Here is a 20,324-nt window from a genome sequence, read left to right as displayed (position 1 = left end):
TTTCTGTGATGAACATAAACTGTATGTATTTTGAAAGCTGGCAAAGCAACGAAGTATACATTTTCATCTACAAAACAGGTGGTTGTTAAGTTATAGCTGAGTCTTGCAGTCACTAAGCAGTTCCCCCCTGAAATGTAGATGTGTGTGCCGGTTGCCAAGCATCCAAAATGCAGTCATATGATTATAGGTGGTGGCAGTTTGGAGATATTGGGTCATAAGTACCTATTGGGGGTGTCCATTGTAATTTTTTATGGTCGCTAATAAACTGGTTTTAAGTCGAGGACTAACTGTACATGGGTGCAATTTTTTACCACAGGCCCAAAGAGATACAACTTGGTTTCTTTCAATTAGAACACAAAGAAATCAAGACTATGTAAGACAGAGGTTAAAGGTTAAACTCAACATGACATAAATCTATTGATATATAAAGATTGGGGGGGACGACAAACTATTGATGCAAAGAGGAATGAGGATTCTCATCCTCTCCCTCATATTCCTTTCCATATAATTTCAAATTTTCCCAGTGATTATTTTTGAATTTTTATTTATTTATTAAATTTCTTTCCCATTAGTGCTCAAAACCATTTTTCTTCTGGACATGAGTATATATAATTGCCTATTGTATTTATTTTATTCAACAAAAAATGAATCAAGAACCAAAATACAGTGTTCCCTCGATTTTCGCGGGGGTTACGTTCCAAGACCTCCCGCGAAAGTCGATTTTCCGTGAAGTAGCGGTGCGGAAGTAAAAACACCATTTTTGGCTATGGACAGCCAAAAACTACCCCCACGCACCCTTTTTCAAGGCAGCGCAAGGAGCCGGGCTTGAAATTAGGGCAGGGAGCGACGAAAGTGCGGAGGCCGGCAAAGATTGCTTTGAATGTTGGCTGCCCCCGCCCCCCAGTGCCTCCGGCCCCCTCGCCGCTACCGCCCACCCGCCCGATCCACCCCTCTCACCGGCTTTCTTCGGACACGGGTCCTCCTGCAGCAGCGCTGGCGGCTACGGCTTCTCATCCTCCTCATTCAGCCGGTAGCCGCTCTGAGCGCTTTCAGAATGCCTGCCTCGCCCCTCTCACAGTCCCTTAGCTGAGAGAACTTTCGTCCCAGCTATCAGCAAGGGGGCTGCAGGAGAGGTGGGGGCAGGCGTTCTCACAGAGAGGGAGAGGGAGAAAGAGAGAGAGAGCAAGAGGGGGGAGAGTGGAAGGTAGAGAGAGAGAAAAAAATGATAGAAAAAGGGAGAAAAAAGAGAAATGAGAAAATGATTGAAGCAGAGAATGACAGGAAAGAAAGAGAAAGAGAGAGAGAAGTGACTCTTGGTGATGACGTATGACATCATCGGGTGGGAAAAACCGTGGTATAGAAAAAAAACCGCAGAGTATTTTTTAATTAATATTTTTTGAAAAACCGTGGTATAGCGTTTCGCGAAGTTTGAACCAGCGAAAATCGAGGGATCACTGACCCATGATTTCAAGTCTTGTCAAGTGTCTACAGCCAACCTATTTCTTCATCAAATGTTCAGCAATATGGGAACAATAATCAGGTTCCATTTCATGAGGTTACTGCAAGGATAACTGAGATAATGTTTGTGAAAAAAGCAATAACCATTAAAAATAAGAGGCATGTAAAACCTTCTGTCAGGAATGTTTCAATATCAAGAACTGCAGTAAAAACGTAAAACATCCATAGAAACATTGGTAGCTATAAAATTATAGGATAGAAATATTCAGGAGGAGATTACCACCTTTCATCAATCTTTCTTTTAAATGTTAAAATCTACCCCCCAACCTCCAACATGACCCTGTAATTTAAATTCTGAATCAACTCTGATTTCTTTCAGATGAAGCATTCCTGAGAAAGAAAAATAATTTTAAAATACTCACCTGGCTCTGTAAATGTTTTTATGAGCTCTTCCATTGGTAACATCCATGAAACAGCTAAATGGCAATTCTGAAGAAATATCCAATTTCCTGTTCTCATTGCATCCTTAATCATTCTTTCAGCAATAGGTCCTTGTCCTTGTCCCAATGAGATTGATTGCACTCTGAAAATCAATGCATTTTGTTAGTATTCATATTATACATATCTGAAATACATTATTTAAATATTCTAGATTCTTAGTGATTAGCAGGATCAATTATTTACATTTAAACATAAAAATAATTCAACTTTCACATAAACTGAGCAATCATTTATCTATCCACCAAAATCAATACAGGATGTTTTATCTGCTACATTATTATGAACCTGGATTACAATATACATCTTCTGAAAAGCAATTTTATTACTTGATACTGAATACATTTCACACTCAGAGCTTATGTTAACTGCTTTCTTTATTCATTTATTTCATTTATTGTATTTATTCAAAACATTCGTACATGCTTCATTAAAAACATAAGAAGAAATTTTCAATGCAATTCAAACCATTAACGCAGTAAGCTTTAAAATAATTTACAAGCCTTTTTGTACAAGTCCCTCAACCAGTAGGCACAGCTATGCATTTTTGAAATGGTGGAAAATCCTCAGGCTAAACCAGGGGTGACAAACTTGCAACCCGTGGGCCGAATGCATCACATGGTGCCCACGCCCACCCCTGTTTTAGTGAAGGGGGGAAAAGTCATGATACACCATGTGATGACAACATGACACCATGAGTTTGACACCTCTGGGCTAGATCTTCTCAAATACAGCTGACATGAATCAGTTGTAAAACTCACACCATCTCCCTGTGAAATCTGAAAATTGCAAAGCTCAAAGTTAAGACGATAAAAAACATATTTTGAAAGTTCTTTGAGGTCTTTTTCCCAAGAAAAATGATAACACATCAAAGCTCTTAGGCATGACCCATAAAAGGTATGTTCGCCCTTAATCACTCTTTGAATCTAGTGAAGTACAAAAAGGTCTCCTCTTTTAGTTCTAGAAGTGATGCCAGCCTCTGAAATAAATAATCATACTTGAAATCATAACTGTTTGACAGTCCCATTCAAACAGCAAAAAGCAAAGGCTTATCATGTGCCTGATATATTGTCCTTGGCTTGCTTGCAAATCTAAGACTGTTATATCAGCAACAGTAGCACTTCTTTCTTTGTGTCCAACTATCGGGGCTTCATTTTTTCCCTAATAAATTTTTTGAGAGCTCAATATTGTTGGAGCTATAAATACATGCTAATATTTCTATTCTGCAAATGACTAAGGAAAAAAATATTTTTTCTTGTGTACTCCTTTGTGAGATAGATGAGCAGTTTTAATTTTTTTTCTATCTATCTATCTGTCTATCTATCTATCTATCTATCTATCTATCTATCTATCTATCTATCTATCTTGAATAGAGGAATGCTCTTGTTTAAAAAAAAAAATCAGATTTAGTCATTTGCATACCAGATAAACCAAAGCAGGAGAAAAAATGTTTGTGAACATTTTTATGCTGTTCATAAAAGATCTCTAGTTTGGCATCACATTAGGGAAGAGCAGGAGACTCAAAATGTCCAGAGGAGCAAATATATCTTTAATGCATATGAATCCAATTTGACAGTTTACTTGGCTATGCTTTGAAACTGAAGCAAGAACAGTGCAGCTAAATACTGTCAGCCAATGGCCAAATTATGACATATGAATATTTAGCATAGTATTAATAAGCACAGGCAAAGTTTAATTATTACTGCTCTATTTTTTCTTCACATGATCTCCTTTCTTATATTTTTAAAAATAGAGAACTAAAACAGTAAATGTATAACTGCTTAAGGTTTCGGCAGCTTCTTTTAAAAAAATTATCAGCATTAAAACGTCACGTCTGATTCATCCAATTTCAAAACAGGCAAGACAGATGTCAGAAACAAAATATTTTTTCTTTGTTATTGAACCAACAGTTCTCCTTAATGAATCCAATCAGAATTAAACGTTGTCACTAGTGACAGCATACTATTTATTAAGGAGGAAAATGGAAGACTCCAGAAGGAGAATTAAATGTAGTGTGCACTGTGCCCCTCTAACTGGGGCACAGTGCTGCTAAAGAAATACATAACCTGGGGATATTTAGCATATTTTCTTATATTTTGAAAAGCAGCCCTTTTCAAGAAGTTTACCATGTATGTATATAATCCCATTTTGAAAAATTCTAAATAGGCCATCTTGAATATAGTCAAATGAAAAGAATTCATAGCTTTACATTTAAATGGTATTGTTTATTTTATTTATTTATTGTTTATTAATTGGATTTATATGCTGCCCCTCTCTGAGGACTCGGGTTGACTTACAACATATAAAAAACAGTAACAATGTCCAGATCCAATATTAATATAAATTAACTGGTCTAAAACTCAAATTTGTTAATAAACAACCACTCTCACTCATATAATCAAGCATGCATTCCATTCATCGGCCAGGGGCTAGTTATCTAGTGGCCCCAAGCCTGTCTATATGTCTCATATAGAATACAGAATGACAATCTATACCGTTGTGAGTAATCTCGCTCTTTTGCAAATCTTTGGAAAGCCCCCATGGGATCAGAGCCTGTACTTAAGATGAACACCAGTGGTGTGGCAGGAGACATATCTTGGTAAAGAGTTGCCAGATCAACTGGAGGATTCTCAATGAACTGCTTCCCAAGATTCTCCATTACAAACTCGGTAAGTGCTGAAACAATCTAGAAAAAGCAACACAGTTAATTTGCTAGTGTAAGAGGTAAGCAAGCACATCTGGTTCCAGGATGTATAAAAATAGTGGAACAATAACAGCATTTATTTATGAATACTATTCATAGAAAGTTAAATGGGTTTCTTTCTTTCTTTCTTTCTTTCTTTCTTTCTTTCTTTCTTTCTTTCTTTCTTTCTTTCTTTCTTTCTTTCTTTCTTTCTTTCTTTTTGTCAAACATGTATAGGATATTAGTTTGTATAAACATAACATACGAGGGTCGCCCAGAAAGTAAGGCACCACATTTTTCTCCTCAGCATACAATAATGGTACGAATGCGAAACTTTAGATATACATTGTTTGAATTGTCAGGAGTGCATGTGTAAATTTTGTGTTTCTTCAGACAGATAGCATAGCTGCAGCAGTGTTTGGAAATGGCGTCTGTAAGAGATGTACGTTACAACCAATGTGTCGTCATTGTATTTCTCATTGCAGAGAAAGAAACTGTTGGGAACATTCACAAACGTTTGTGTACGGATTATGGAGAATCTGCAGTCAACAGAAGTACTGTTAGTCACTGGGCACAGAGGGTGAGGCCCTAAGAGGTGATTCGCACAGTGCAGAAATGGCTTCGTGACCAGAACAAGGAGTGGTACCGACAGTGCATACATGCCCTTGTGTCTTGCTGGAGGAAGGCCATAGAACAGGATGGAGATTACATGGAAAATAGGGAGTGTAGAAGAATCATCATTCTTTCTTGTGTGTAAGTTTCATTGTGTTCAATAAATAATTGTTGAAGAAAAAAAATGTGGTGCATTACTTTCTGGGTGACCCTCATATGAGTATACAGACACTCCTCGGCTTTTGAACACAATTAAGCCCCACATTCCTGTTGCTAAACGAGACATTTGTTAAGTGAATTTTGTCCCATTTTATAATCTTTCTTGGCACAGTTGTTAAGTGAATTACTGCAGCTGTTAGGCTAGTAACATGGTTGTTAAGTGAATCTGGCTTCCCTGTTGATTTTGCTTACCAGAAGATTGCAAAAGGGGAGCTTCTTTTAATGACAGTTTTTAAAAAATCAATCAAAATCAAGTCATGATTTTTTGTGTCACACTTCATTTTAAGACAATATATCTGTTGTTAAAATATAATTTTGCTGGGAAGGCATGAGTTTCACTAGATTCTCCAAGGGGTTCAAGGACAAAACATTATCATAGTCTAAATTACTAACATCTGATTGGGAATAAAGGAGAGTAGATTTTTCTTCCTGCATGCCTGAAAGGACATGACTTAAAATAGCAATAATACCTTAAATTATCAATAGAAAACTTACCTTCTCTTCCACAAAACATTTCACTACAATTAATTTCTGAAACCTGGTCAGCCTATTATCCCAGGGAATGTATGGCTTGTCATCTTTTTTTTTCTTTTCATCAGCTTCAGACTTATAGCCTTCCCACTCTTCTGGATTGATACGAATATCAAGTTGCCCTAAAAAAATAAGAGTTCCAAGTCATTTTCACAATGGGGTTGAGATAGTATTGGAATATTTCTAATTCTATCCCCACACTGATAATTAAAAATATGGATCTTTTTAAAAATATGCCCATAATGATGTCTCCCTGGAGATCATATGATGGAAAGTGTATTATTTTATTTTATTATTATTTAATCAGTCATTCTATTCAAAACCAGTCATACAGATACACATTGGTTGATAAAACTTACATTCAGTTAAGACATACATGTCAATGTAAAGAAATTAAAACAACAAATAATAAACTGAAGCTACCATATAATTTATAAAAATAAATAAAATAAATCAGAAAAAGATAAATAAAACAGTCTAACCCATGAAATCAATTCAAATTAAAGTAAATTAAAGAAGAAAATAGCAAACTAATCAAATGCTCATTGGAAAATCTCAATTATAATCAAAGGGTATTGCCTTTACAGCTAATCTTCGACTTAAGACCACATTTGAGCAAAAATTTATGTTGCTAAGTGAGGAATTTGTTAAGTGAGTTCCTCCTCCCCATTTTACTGCTTTTCTTGCCACAGTTGTTAAGTGAATCACTGCAATGGTTGTAAGTGTGAAAAATGGTCATGAATCATTTTTTTCAGTGCCATTTTAATTTCAAACGGTCACTAAATGAATTGTTGTAAGTAGTGTTGGACGAACCCAACGAAGTTCAGATTCGGCAAACTTACCCGAACTTGGCAGTGGAGTTCGGGTAAGTTCGCCGAACCCGAACACTTCTGGCCCCACCCTCCCGTCTTCCGCCAAACAAGCCCCTTCCCCTGGTGGGATTCCCCTGGGGCTCCCCTCCATGGGAAACCCCACCTCCGGATTTTGCAATGCTGCAGGGGATTCCCAGCAGGGGAATCCCACCAGTGCGAAAACGGGGGGGTCGCCTGGCAACGGAAGTCCGGAGGTGGGGTTTCCCACCGAGGGAAGCCTCAGCAAAATCGCAACAATGAGAAAATTAGGATCGCGGCTAGAAGGATAGCGAGAGGCAGGTGTGCACACACAAACAAAGGGACTAGCTTGTCAGCTCCTCTGGGCTCTACCTCCAGCAATTTAAAAGGCACTTCTGCCCGTGAGGAAGAGAAGGCAAGCATCAGACAGCCCAGAGCAGCCGAGCCAGTCCTGCAGGTAGCTACCTCTCCATTACTGTCACCACACCTCCAACACAGCATATCTCTCTCTCTCTCTCTCTCTTCCTCGGTGGGAAACCCCACCTCTGGACTTCCGTTGCCAGGCAAAGCCCCCGTTTTCGTGCTGGTGGGATTCCCCTGCTGGGAATCCCCTGCAGCATCGCAAAATCCGGAGGTGGTGTTTCCCATGGAGGGGAGCCTCAGGGGAATCCCACCAGAGCGAAAACAGGCGCTTTGGCTGGCAATGGAAGTCCCGAGGCAGGGCATCCCAGCAACGTTGGCAGGTGCACCCGACCATCGTGGTGTTCGAGCAAACGCCGAACCTGAACATGAACTTTGAAAAAAGTTCGGGTTTGGGTTCGGTATGCCAAACACCGCAAAGTTTGGCACGGACCCGAACTATGCAAGTTCGGTTCGCCCAACACTAGTTGTAAATCAAGGACTACCAGTACACTACAAAAGTGGAATGTTACCAAAAAGTCTCCTGTGAAAAAATGCACTGGATGTTTAATTTGCCTGCTTTACTCATGTTCTTTTTCCTGATCTGACTCTAATTTCATTTAGCATGCTTTCAAACCCTAATTTTAAATCCTGGTTGCCATCAACTCTAATTAGTGTGATATATAATTAGTTTAAATGTAGCACTATTACACATGATTAAAAAAAAAGAACAAGGAAGCAGAATTTGGGAATGGTATCAATTATTGTGGGTTTTTAAAAAACTTCTTATTGGAAAATGTTGTGAGAAATATTATTAGAAATTGGCATTTTAAAAGATTATAAAAACAATGGAGAAGAATGGAAAAATAGGAGAGATTCCACATCCCTCCAAGTTGCCTCTTGATTTGCAAACCATGGCTTGCAGACAGCCAGGATGCTGTCTTAATGGGAGTATTTGCTGACAAAGGAAGATGCTCCAATTATGCAAATCCCAATTGATAAAGTAGGCTTTAGTTGCTGAGATTGTCATTAGGGAACTTAAAAAGAAATTTAACATAGATACCTCCCACAGTGGATTCACTAAAAAGCAGTCTGCCATTGCAGACAGCAATACTAAACTGAATCCCACAATATTTTTTTTAAGTCTCCAAAAAACAAATGTATAAATAAAAGTTGTGCATGATTAAAATACTTTCTTTGTATTTCCCAAAGTAAACTTTTCTGATTTTGTTCTTTCTTATGCAAATGTCTCTAATGTGAACATTTAAAACATAAAGTGAAGTGGCAGCTGCATTTGCTTTACATGGCAATAGTTCTTTCCTTTGGGAGAGGTTTGGAGTAGATCAAACTAACTAGCCAGAAAGAGCACCTTTAAGCATTTCTCCCTCCTATGCTGTCTTGTTTGGAAAACAAGATATTTATAGTAACCAACAGGATAACAGAATAACAGAATTGGAAGGGGACCTTGGAGGCCTTCTAGTCCAACCCCCTGCTCAGGCAGGAAATACTATACCATTTCAGACAAATGGCTATCCAATATTTTAACTAACTAACTAACTAACTAACTAACTAACTAACTAACTAACTAACTAACTAACTAACTAACTAACTAACTAACTAACTAACTTACTAATTAAGTAGCAACCTAATGAAACCAACTATACCGAACTAACTCTTATTAACCATTACAGAATACTATATATATATAGTCTTAAAAAGGGAATTTAATTATAAAAGCATAAAATTATTTCTTGTATAAACAGTTTTTTACAATCTCTTTTCAGAAATATGTTACCTAGTTTAATGAAAATGGGCTTTAGCAATATGTCTTTTTGAATGCCCTCAAAACTTGGAAGTGTTTCTTCTAAGTCACAGCACATAAACCACGTATTTTCTTCCAGCCATGGAATCTGAGGTTTGGCAGGCCGTTCCTGTTACAAAGATGATAGATGAGTCAAGCAAAATGGGCAAAAGTCGTATAGAGAATATATTCAGCCTACACATTGGATAAAACAGGAATACAGTTGAAGAATATGATGCAATTACTGTATTGCCTAGTTTTCTGACCAATTCTTAATTTCAAATCTCTGATCCGCTGCTTAATGATAACAGTACAGGTACAGGTCATCAGTACAGGTCATCCTTGACTTATAACCATTCCTTTAGTGACCATCTGAAGCAGACCTGGGCAAGATGCAGCCCGAGGGCCGGATGCGGCCTGCCCGCTATCTGTGACCAGCCCACAGAGGTCGGTCCAACTTTTCTAGATAAGAACCGGGTGTTCAAGATATAGTATATACAGTGATCCCTCGAGTATCGCGAGGGTTACGTTCCAAGACCCCTCGCGATACTCGATTTTTCGCGATATAGTGGTGCGGAAGTAAAAACAACATCCGCGCATGCGAGCCCTTTTTCCATGGCCGTGCATGCGCAGATGGTGGAGTTTGCGTGGGCGGCAGGGAAGACCCAGGGAAGGTTTCTTCGGCCGCCCAGCAGCTGATCTGCTCGGCAGCGCCGCAGCAGCGAGGAGCCGAAGATCGGAGTTTCCCCTTTGCGTGGGCGGCGGGGAAGACCCAGGGAAGGTTTCTTCGGCCGCCCAGCAGCTGATCTGCTCGGCAGCGCCGCAGCAGCGAGGAGCCGAAGATCGGGGTTTCCCCGCCACCCACGCAAAGGGGAAACCCCATCTTCGGCTCCTCGCTGCTGCCGTGCTGCCGAGCAGATCAGCTGCTGGGCGGCCGAAGAAACCTTCCCTGGGTTTTCCCCGCCGCCCACGCAAAGGGGAAACCCCGATCTTCGGCTCCTCGCTGCTGCCCGCCCGCCGCTCGCCCGCCCGCCACCCGCCGCTCGAGAGCAAGAGGGGGAGAGATAGAGAAAGAGAGAGAAGGAAAGAAAGAGATGAGAGAGGGAGGAAGAGAGTGTGAGAGAGGAAGAAGCAAGATAGAGAAAGAGAGAGAGAAAGAAAGATGAGAAAGGAAGAGAGTGACATCATCGGGTGGGAAAAATCGCGATATAGCGTTTCGCGAAGATCGAGATCGCGAAAATTGAGGGATCACTGTAATATCTAATTATATATATAATACAATATATATATATATATAATATAATATAATATAATATATAATTATAATTTATAATTATAATATAATTAACTCAGTTCTACCCAACAATATACAGTATTGGGTAGAACTGAGAATATTATAATAGTCCGGCCCTCTAAAACCATCCCAATTTCTCATGCAGCCCTATGGCAAAATTAATTGCCCACCCCTGATCTGAAGTTATAACAACACTGAAAAAAGTGACTTATGACCACTCCTTACGTTATGACTGTCACAACATTCCTAATAAATAGTATTTAAGCGACTTGGCAACCGGCACAAATTTATGACAATTACAGCATCCCAAAATCGCATGATTGCCATTTTCAACCTTTCGTAGTTGGCTTCTGATAAGCAAAGTCAATGGGGGTAAGCCAGATTCACTTAATGCATGATTCACTTATCAACCATAGTGATTCGTTTAACTATTAGGGCAAAAAAGTACCGGTAATAAAATTAGGCATGGCTACTTAACAATTGCTCTGTTTAGCAGCAGATGTTTGGTTGAGAATTTTTTTCCCTTTTTTAGAGGTTTTAATTTTTTTTTTCCTTCCTCTTTATAGACTCTAAAACACCAAAAAGAACAGCATCTTTCGGGGCATTTCAAAATTAAGTTGATTTGAAGGCTAATACCTACGGGAGAAGAATATCTTAGCCTAGCACAGCCCAGATCTTTCCTTGTTTACTGATAATTTACTCGGCTGTATCCCAAATGTTGTATCTCTATACGTGGTTTCTAAGTGGTGGAAGGGTGTTTGGTAAACAGACAGGCATAAACTTAATTTTGGTCATTGACTAATAAAAGTATATTCCATTAAACAAACAGCAGAAAGCTAACCCCTAACAACAAGAACTATTGGTAAATATTTGTATAAGGATGTTTTGTTTTTCTTTGTTTTTTTAAAATTCTCAATTAGACGTTGGAATGCTAACCTTTTGCTTACAATGATTAAAAACAGAGACTTGAAATTTCACTAATTATAAAAATCATGCCCGAAATACCTTATCCAAACCAGCAGCTCCACGCAGGAAAAAATTCCATTCAAGGTCTGTAAGTTCTTGTCTCTGCCGCATGATTTCAATGCACAGCATGAAGCTGTAGATGAGTTTGTGCTGTTCAAAAAGGCCTCGGGAAACATTAGTGTAAGTTGCATAGAGAGTCTGACTAAGTAGGATTGCTAATCGCAATTCCAGAACATCATTTTTTTCAGAAGTTTCAATTGTTGCATTAAATAGCTACAAAGAGAAAGGAAAAGGGCATTCAAGAGGACAGGAAAAATAAGATCCTGAAATAAAAAAAGAACATTATGGTAATTTAGATTTTTAAAGATTTTTTTAATCTGACCTAATACCTAATATTCCTTCCCCCTCTAATTTTTCCACAATAACAATACTGTACGTGAGTTAGCCTGAGATGATGACTGGCCCAAAGCAGTGAGCCAATTAATTTTAATTAATTTTACCTGCTGCCTGACCCCAAGTGACAGAATGACAGAGTTGACAAGGACCTTGGAGGTCTTCTAATCCAATTCCTGCTCAAGCAGGAGACCCTGTAACCTGATTGTCAAACTTGTCACATCACGTGACATTTTGCAATGGTTTTTCCCATTTGTGGAGCTTGGGTGGGCATGGCCCGTGGGCCACCAGTTTGACATCTCTACCCTATACCATATCAGAACACTTGGTTCTTAAAACCTCCAATGATGGAGCATCCACAACTTCTGAAGGCAAGCTGTTCTGCCAAATAATTGTTCTCTCAGTAAAGTTCTCCTTATTTTTAGATTGGTTCTCTCCTTGAGTAATTTCTATCCATTTCTTTTTTTTTTCTGCTTTCAGGTGCTTTGGAGTATAGGTTGACCACCTCTTCTTTGTAGCAGCCCCTAATTAGTATGGTATGCTATACTGTTCTTCTGACAAATTATCTTATGGAAACACCAGGATCTAACAAATGAGGCAACCAGCTTTATCAGTAGTTACCTCAATCAGCAACAAAGCAAGTCATATTGCAAATCATTTTAGCAATTAAACTGAGTTTCAAAGCCAATGACATGGAAGTAATTGTCTTTATTATGTCTGTTTTTTATGAGAAAAATGTTTAATTAAAAGAAAAGTTACTAACCTGTTTGAAATATTTTAATGAAAACTGATACATTGGATCAATATCTGAAAGACTTGCAATTACAAAATACATAACTGATCCTCGAGTAGCTACAGGGCGATATTTTTCACGAGCAACATTTATCTTTTCTTCTGTGGTTTCTGCTTCTACAAGCCTTATTTTAATGGCGCCAGAGGTAATCTAAAAGCACAAATATAAATTTTATTTAAGGGCTTATATTCCTCCTCCCCCAATCTCTCAAAGCAGCTTACGTAAAATGGCCTCCTCCTTCACATAATAGGTTTTAGAGTAAATAGCCCAAAGTCACTGATAGCTGAGAATAATCTTAAACCTGAGTGTTGTTTGTCCTAATGTTGTTTCTAATCACTAAAATACTGCCCCATTTTAAGCATGGACATTTTTTTTCACAAAACAAACCTGTTGTACCATTTTTGGGGAGACGTGGATAACATTTCTTTTTTTTACATCCCTTTTAGGTGTTCAATGGGTTGTAACTGTACTTAGTTATCCTATATAAATTTTCTTATATTAAGATTAGTAAAATATGATTGTTTCTAAAGTGGATTAATTCCCCTACACTGGCTTGAAATATGAAGGAGATTCTTTATGTTAGGACTATGAACTGAAGTAGTTGCTGGGAATTGATTTTCCTAAATGTTGTAAATCTAATGATGTCCCTGTAATTTAAGGTCTAATAAATTATAAATAATAAATTATACAAGTTATTTTTTCATATTCCATTGTTTGCAGAAAATTCAATAATAGAATTTATTTCTTAATGAAAAATGATAGTATTTCCACTTTGTAATATGCACAATGTCAAATAAGTTATCCCAATTATTCAAATGTAACATTGTCTAGAATATAATCACTGAAAATTACAAGCTTAATATATTTCTTTGATTACAAGCATGACAGGTATGTATGTTGGTAGCTAGGTAGACATAGTACATAGATCAATAAAAGACACAGATAGACATAAAATGCCTCCTGCCTTTGAGTCTTGAAGTGTGTTGATGAGTTCTTCATTGTCCAGAATGTTCCCTTCTGATGTAAAAAGCATTTTTAGAATTTTATCTTCAATTGCTTTCAGTTGATTCTTATCAGCATTGATTCTGATAATGAGCTGTGTTCTTTGTTCCTCTAGTTCTGGCCTCTCTAATCGTACAACATCACTGAAATGATAGTTAAAATGTACAATTGGTGAACACGAGCAATGTTATTATAAGTTAATGTTTCAATTATTATTCGGTACAAGAAATCTTTCTTTCTGATCCTTTGGAGCACAGGAACACAACCAATAATATCAAAATGAGTACTGTGACACTATAACTGCGACTCAATTCTGCATGCATGCCTGTAATAGATAGAAATTGCATTGCTAGGTCATGATGCAGGTTTTATTATTTGCCTCTTTCCCTGACACCCAAGTGCTAGACGGGATGCTTTATTGAAAAAAACAAACAATTGACATTCACAAAAGAGAAGACCAGCTGGCTTGGAAGAAGCATTCCTCTCCCCTCAAAAAACCCCAGCTTAATATGAAGCAAGCTTGGGCATACAATTCTGATTGCAGGGCAAATATAGGGCAAAAATAAAGTAAGAAGGCGAATTCAATGAAGAATATGGAAAAGGAAGCCATTTTCCCTTGTCTTTGAAAACATATTTCTAAAAATTCTCAAGATGTGAGAACTGTTTTTAGAAATCAGTGAAGAAATGAAAAAATTGCATGTGATTTGGAATTAATGCTATCAAGATAGTCCTCAACTTAAGACCACAATTGAGCCCAAAATTTATGTTCCTAAGTGAGATATTTCTTAAGTGAATTTTCTTTCATTTTATGACTGGTCTTGCCAGAGTTGTTAAGTGAAGTAACATAGTTGTTAAATGAATCTAGCTTCCTGATTGACTTTGTCCGAAGGTTGCAAAAGCGGATCACATCACTCCAGGATATTGCAACCGTCATAAATGTGAGTCAGTTCAATTCAGAACAAATATAGATTAAAGGAGAAATGAAATTTAAAAAAGGAAGAAGGAAAATATTTTGATAGAAGATAAGTTAAATTGAACTGTAAAAATTGAATATATGTACAAATATTAAGAAAATGGTGATAAATGTAAAAATGTTGACACAAAAATTTTATACCCAGATGACACACTGAATGTAAATCACATGATCATGGATATACAGTGGTACCTCGAGATACGAGTTTAATTCGTTCCGGACCTGCGCTCTTAAGTCGAGCAGCTCTTATCTCGAACGACTTTTCCCCATAGGAATTAATGTAAATAATTTTAATTGGTTCCAGCCCTCAAAAAACTCACAAAGTTAGTCTAAATTATGCAAAAAGACATTGCAAGAATAAATGTAACTTTACTTATTGATAAGATGATAAGCTGAGAGCTTTCCTTCCCTTCCTCTTTTTACCCAAAACAATCAACATGGCAAACTTTTATTTTTATTCATTAAACTGTAGTTATTTATTCAACTTCACTGCCACCCAATCCTGTAGAGGGAGGAAAGAAGGGAGGAAGGAAAAGGAAAGCAAGAAATGGAGGGAGGAAAGGAAGGAAGGAAAGAAAGAAAGGAAGGAAGAAAGAAAGGAAGAAAGAAAGGGTGAAGGGACAGGAACAGAGGAAGGAAGCAAGGAAACTTATGAAAGGGGAGAGTAACTTCACTGCCACCCAATCCTGTAGAGGGAGGAAAGAAGGGAGGAAGGAAAAGGAAAGCAAGAAATAGAGGAAGGGAAGGTAAAAGAGAGAAAGAAAAAGAGCAAGAAAGAAAGCAAGCAAGAGAGAAAGAAAGAAAATGAAAGAGAAATAAAAATACAGAGGGAGAATGAAAGAAATGGAAGGAGGGAAGGAAGGAGAGAAAGAAAGAAAAAGAAAGAAAGCAAGAGAAAGAAAGAAAGAAAGAGAAAGAAAGAAAGAAAGAGAAAGAAAAAAGAATGAAAGAGCAAGAGAGCAAGAGAGAAAAAGAAAGAGAGAGAGAAAGAAAGAAAGAAAGAAAGGCAACTTCAAAGAAAGGCTCACTGAGCATCTCTCACTCTCTCTCTCTTTCTATCCCTCTCTCTTTCTCTCCCCCCTCTCCCCCCCTTTCCATCTCTCTTTCTCTCTCTCCCTCTCTCTTTCTCTCCCCCCTCTCCCCCCTTTCCCTCTCCCCCCCCAGGCCGGCAGCGATGTTTTAAAACAGCCGCGCCGTTTGCGAGCTAACTCCTGAGGTGCGTAAGTTCGCCTTTGGCGTTTGGGCCACTCGGAATGTGAAATTCAAAACAGCGTTCGGATCCCCCCACCCCCAGCAGAAGCCAAGGACCCCCAGAGTGGGGCGGCAGGGGAGGCGACCGCCTCTCCACTCACCAAGTGCCGGGATACGAGCCGAGAAGAGCCGGGCTGGCTTACTTTCCTTCCTTCCCGCGCTGATGCAGAGCCACTCGAACAAAGCGTCACGCCCCCCTGACGCTTTTGGCGGCAAAAGAGCCCAGCATCGCTTCGGAAGCCGCCGAAAGCATCAGAGGGGCGCGACGCTTTGTTCGAGTGGCTCTGCATCAGCGCGGGAAGGAAGGAAAGTAAGCCAGCCCGGCTCTTCTCGGCTCGTATCGCGGAGAGGGGCGGCATACAAATCCAAGTAATAAATAAAATAAAATAAAAAAATGTCTCTCCTCTCCCAGCTCTTATCTCGAGTAGCTCTTAAGTCGAGCAGCTCTTATGTCGGGGTTCCACTGTACTGCAATTGTCATAAGTGTGAAAAATGGACACTTTTTTCAGGGCCATTGTTCCTTTGAATGGTTACCAAATGAACTGTTGTAAGTCGAGGACTACTTGTACTCAATTCTGTCATAAGAAGGCAAAAAAGCATTTGATCATGATCATTCTTAGTCCTGTAGCAATACATTATCCAGATTACCTCATAATGTAAGAATATGTGTAGGTTCCTACTTTTTCCCCTTACAATTTATAGTAAAGCTACTGTGAGATGTATATAAAAAAGATAATTTAAACAGTATTAGAAAATAGGCTTAGAAATTAAATATTTATAATTTATGAAATCCCTAGCAATAGAGGTAAAATTGAAAGTTTTGGAATTATTTCAATATGGAAAGCAAGGCTGCTGTTTTAGCAATAATCACCCTCATTTTGCCCAATAAATATTGTTTCTATTGTATTGGTAGCATTTGGAAAATATGAAAATTGTGAGATATATTTTGTCAGAATTTTTAATTTTAAGTACAGTGTTCCCTTGCTTTTCGCAGGGGATGAGTTCCGAGACCGCCCGCGAAAGTCGAATTTCCGCAAAGTAGAGATGCGGAATACACTATTTTTGGCTATTAACAGTATCACAAGTCTTCCCATAACACTTTAAACCCCTAAATTGCAATTTTCCATTCCCTTAGCAACCATTTAGATTATTACTCACCATGTTTATTTATTAAAGTTTATTAAAAAAAATATTTATTAAAAGCAGATGAAAGTTTGGTGATGACATATGACGTCATCGGGTGGGAAAAACCGTGGTATAGGGAAAAAACCTGCGAAGTATTTTTTAATTAATATTTTTGAAAAACCGTGGTATAGACTTTTCGCGAAGTTCGAACCCGCGAAAATCGAGGGAACACTGTAATTATTAGTAATTTGTTTATTGTAATCACAAATGCATGCTGTAGAACAATTTGTCAGCCATTGAACATTATGAAGATTACTATCTTTCTGCACTTTTGTGTGTTAAAGCTGAGAATTGTGAGAGTTGCCGTTTTTCAACCTGTTTGTGCATATGTGTTGTTTTATTATTAAACCACTCAAATTTCACTGAAAATAGCTTTAATCACATTGATTATCCTTTTGAAATGAATGAAACTAATTGAAGGATTGAAACTAATTCTTTTGAAAACATGCTACTAAGAATATTCATTTTTCTTATGTTTAATCATGTCTGATTCTCTCAGAGACGGCCTGAATAGGTTGCTGCAGTTTTCTTGGTAAGATTTTTCACAAGTGATTTGCCTTGGCCTTGAGAGAAAGTGACTAGCTTTGTATCTATGGTAGAACTAGAACTCACAGTCTCCTGGCATCTAGCTTGATGTTTTAACTACTACAACAAACTGGCTTTCCACTGGGAAGATATCAAACCTTTAAATGTAGTATAATGCCTTGCTTTCTGAATCATGGTGCCCCTACATTCAAGAAAGTAATCTAAGCTGTCTCTTAGCTATAACTTGGATACAAAAGAAATTGATTAAGGAAACATTGACATAAATAATCTCATTTGTCCAAAACAATGAATTTTCTTTTTCTGCTTTTTAGAACGGGCTACTTTTATATATCTTTTAAATCTTTACTGAATATTTCACAAGGCAAAAATTACCTCAAATCATTAGGGAGAATTATCATATTTTTCAGAGTATAAGATACACCCTTTTAAACCCCCCCCCCCCCCGAAAGAAGATGAAAACTTAGGTGCATCTTATACACTGAATGTAGCCTTATCCAGCCGCCTCCAAAAGCCCAATGCTAAAATGAAAGTGAAACCAAAACTGCACAGAGGCAAATTGCTGCAGGGAGAGGCAACTGCTGAAAGTGGCTGTTTGTTTTTTGCTGCAAGGAAGTAAGTCAATAACTATAAATGCCTATAGAATGTTCAAATTATTAGACTTATTTTTTAAAGACTGTTTTATTATTGTTCTAGACAACTTAACAAAATGAAAAAGCTTTTTAAAATAAATGCTTGATTTGAAGAGGCCCAGTGCTATTATATTTTCTTTTAAATAGCAGAGAATATATCCAGAAAGCTACATCAATTTTAAGATTTGTAAAAGTTTAATCTGAAATATCCTGTTTTAGTATTAAGTATTAGTATTAAGATAAGGCAGCTAAGTTAAACCCTGACTTAGTCATATTTGGAGTAGATCTATTTAAATAATTGGGAGGAGTTAGTGTGATTACATTTAAGAAAACCTTCTGGGATTAATATACTGCCATAATGTACATTTTTCCAATTCTTTGCTATTTCTATGGGCCAGGCACAGATGCACAGAAATACACAGCAAATAGTGTATATAATCAGTGCTGTTTGCTCTTTGGCAAATTGCTAGGAGGCAGGGGCCTTGTTTCCTTGTTTTCCTCTCCCCAAACTAAGGTGCCTCTTATACTCCGAAAAATACAGTATAAGGGTTCATTGCAAGAAATATTTTGGTAAACGTACTTTTAATTGCAATCATTGTTAAACATTTGGTAATTTCTAATTTGCTTTGCTAGAAACTTCAGCATATTAAAATATCAGAACATGATACTATAACATAGCCTATTGGTCATAAAGGTCTCTATATTTCTTATATGTTTATAATAAAGAGAGGATTTTTTAGAAATATTTCACTATATACCTTCCAAATATAAATTAGACTGACTGATATGAAGGTAAAATTGCTTACAATCATGTGTAAACAATCTCTTTCAGGAGATGGCATTAGAATCATAAACCCAGCAGGCATACGCATATTGTACCAAACTGCAGCATCATAAACACAATGAAATGGATTAACCAGAGTTCTCCAAAGCAGGAAATTATATTTAACTCTTCAATGAATATCTGATTGCTTTCTTCCAGCTGTATAGTGGATCTCACATTGGAGTTTCTGGGCAAACTTACAAATGATTTTTTTTTTTTTACAATGAACACAGTTATGCAGCATTGATTTGGAGGTCTAATTTTCCAGGTAAAATAAAACAAAAATACATAAAATGTTTAGTGTTTTATATAACTCCTTTCAAGAGCTTCTTAATATTGATCCAGATATCAGCAAGTGCTTTCATAAATATCTCCCTGCTATCAATTTTCCCAATTAGCAAAAAAAAAAACCCAAAAAACAACCACATTTGTGTTTGTTATGGATTAACAGTTTGGTACTAAAAGATTGGATTGAGGAGGAATTTTACTTAGTTTCCTGTTTGGCATCTAAGTGTCAAGGAAAGAGAAAAAATGTGCTTGTTCCCATCTATTTTGTTCTCCAATGTCAGAATTATCTCTGATCCTAGGTGTTGTGAGTGCTCCTTGTCCACCTCAGGTCATGTCAGATTCTGAGGAGGATGAGCCAGGCCCTCTATGATACCCAGGGCCAGGGGGGTTGCCAGCTGAAGCAGAGAGTGAGAGTGGGGGAGAAAGTGACCTGAGTGAACCTGAGGAATCACTAGAGTGGACTGATATGTCAATGTAGGAGTGGTCCCAGTCGAGGGAGGGAGACATGACAGTGGATAGCCCATGGATAGACCCTCACTATAGGAGATTGCTCAGAAGGTGAGAGGAATTACATAGTAAAAGGTATTAGTGAATTGTCTTAGCCTCTTTGTGGTTTGATGTCATTTCCAGGCATTATAAAGTCAAAGGATCTTGGGAAATGGGGTATGGAGTTTCAACGTTGTTCAATGGAAGAGGTGTGAACCTGGGAGTGTTCTTGAATGAAGCTTTAAAACCATGATTTCTACCTCAATAACACTCATTCTCAGCTGGATGCTTGTCGCCAGGACTCTGGTGAGCGAAATTCATATGCTTAAGTGATAAATGGACTTTGTTATCTATTGGAATGTTCATTAGGCCGAGCTTGGCAGTTTTCCCGGACCTTGTTGACATTTAGCTCCCAAAAAAGAAAATCCTCCCTTCTCCGAGTCTTTTAAAACACGGAGCATTTCAAAACAATTAAATGCTTTCATTATGTGTGCTTATATCAATAAAGAGTTTTATTTATTCATAAAATAAAGGATTTTTGAATCGGAGGTTTCGCTCCGAGGGCTGTGCACAGAATACTAGGGAGGCAGGAAAAAAAAAGGTTTCAGGTCAAGTAGGTTTTCAGCATGGCCTTCCACAATGGGGAATTTCACTTTAATTCCCC

The 20,324-nt window shown here is 37.9% G+C and overlaps 1 protein-coding gene across 3 annotated transcripts in view; it reads right to left on the bottom strand.

Moving 5' to 3' along the window:
* Positions 1 to 20,324, bottom strand: part of DNAH6 (dynein axonemal heavy chain 6) — a 223,660-nt gene that overhangs the window by 43,718 nt on the left and 159,618 nt on the right. For all 3 annotated transcript variants that reach the window (XR_011558276.1, XM_070742321.1, XM_070742322.1), the window contains exons 59-65: positions 13,442 to 13,622; positions 12,448 to 12,627; positions 11,331 to 11,564; positions 9,026 to 9,161; positions 5,966 to 6,123; positions 4,452 to 4,642; positions 1,881 to 2,041 (exon numbers count right to left, since the gene is read on the bottom strand). Coding sequence is in view for 2 of the 3 variants with exons in the window: in XM_070742321.1 (XP_070598422.1) it covers positions 1,881 to 2,041; positions 4,452 to 4,642; positions 5,966 to 6,123; positions 9,026 to 9,161; positions 11,331 to 11,564; positions 12,448 to 12,627; positions 13,442 to 13,622 (1,241 nt within the window). In the remaining variant the exon portion in view is untranslated. The remainder of the gene's footprint in view (positions 1 to 1,880; positions 2,042 to 4,451; positions 4,643 to 5,965; positions 6,124 to 9,025; positions 9,162 to 11,330; positions 11,565 to 12,447; positions 12,628 to 13,441; positions 13,623 to 20,324) is intronic.

This window comes from Erythrolamprus reginae, chromosome 2 (genome assembly GCF_031021105.1).
Source record: "Erythrolamprus reginae isolate rEryReg1 chromosome 2, rEryReg1.hap1, whole genome shotgun sequence".
Taxonomy (NCBI): Eukaryota; Metazoa; Chordata; class Lepidosauria; order Squamata; family Dipsadidae; genus Erythrolamprus; species Erythrolamprus reginae.
This window is presented reverse-complemented; position numbering and strand designations above follow the sequence as displayed.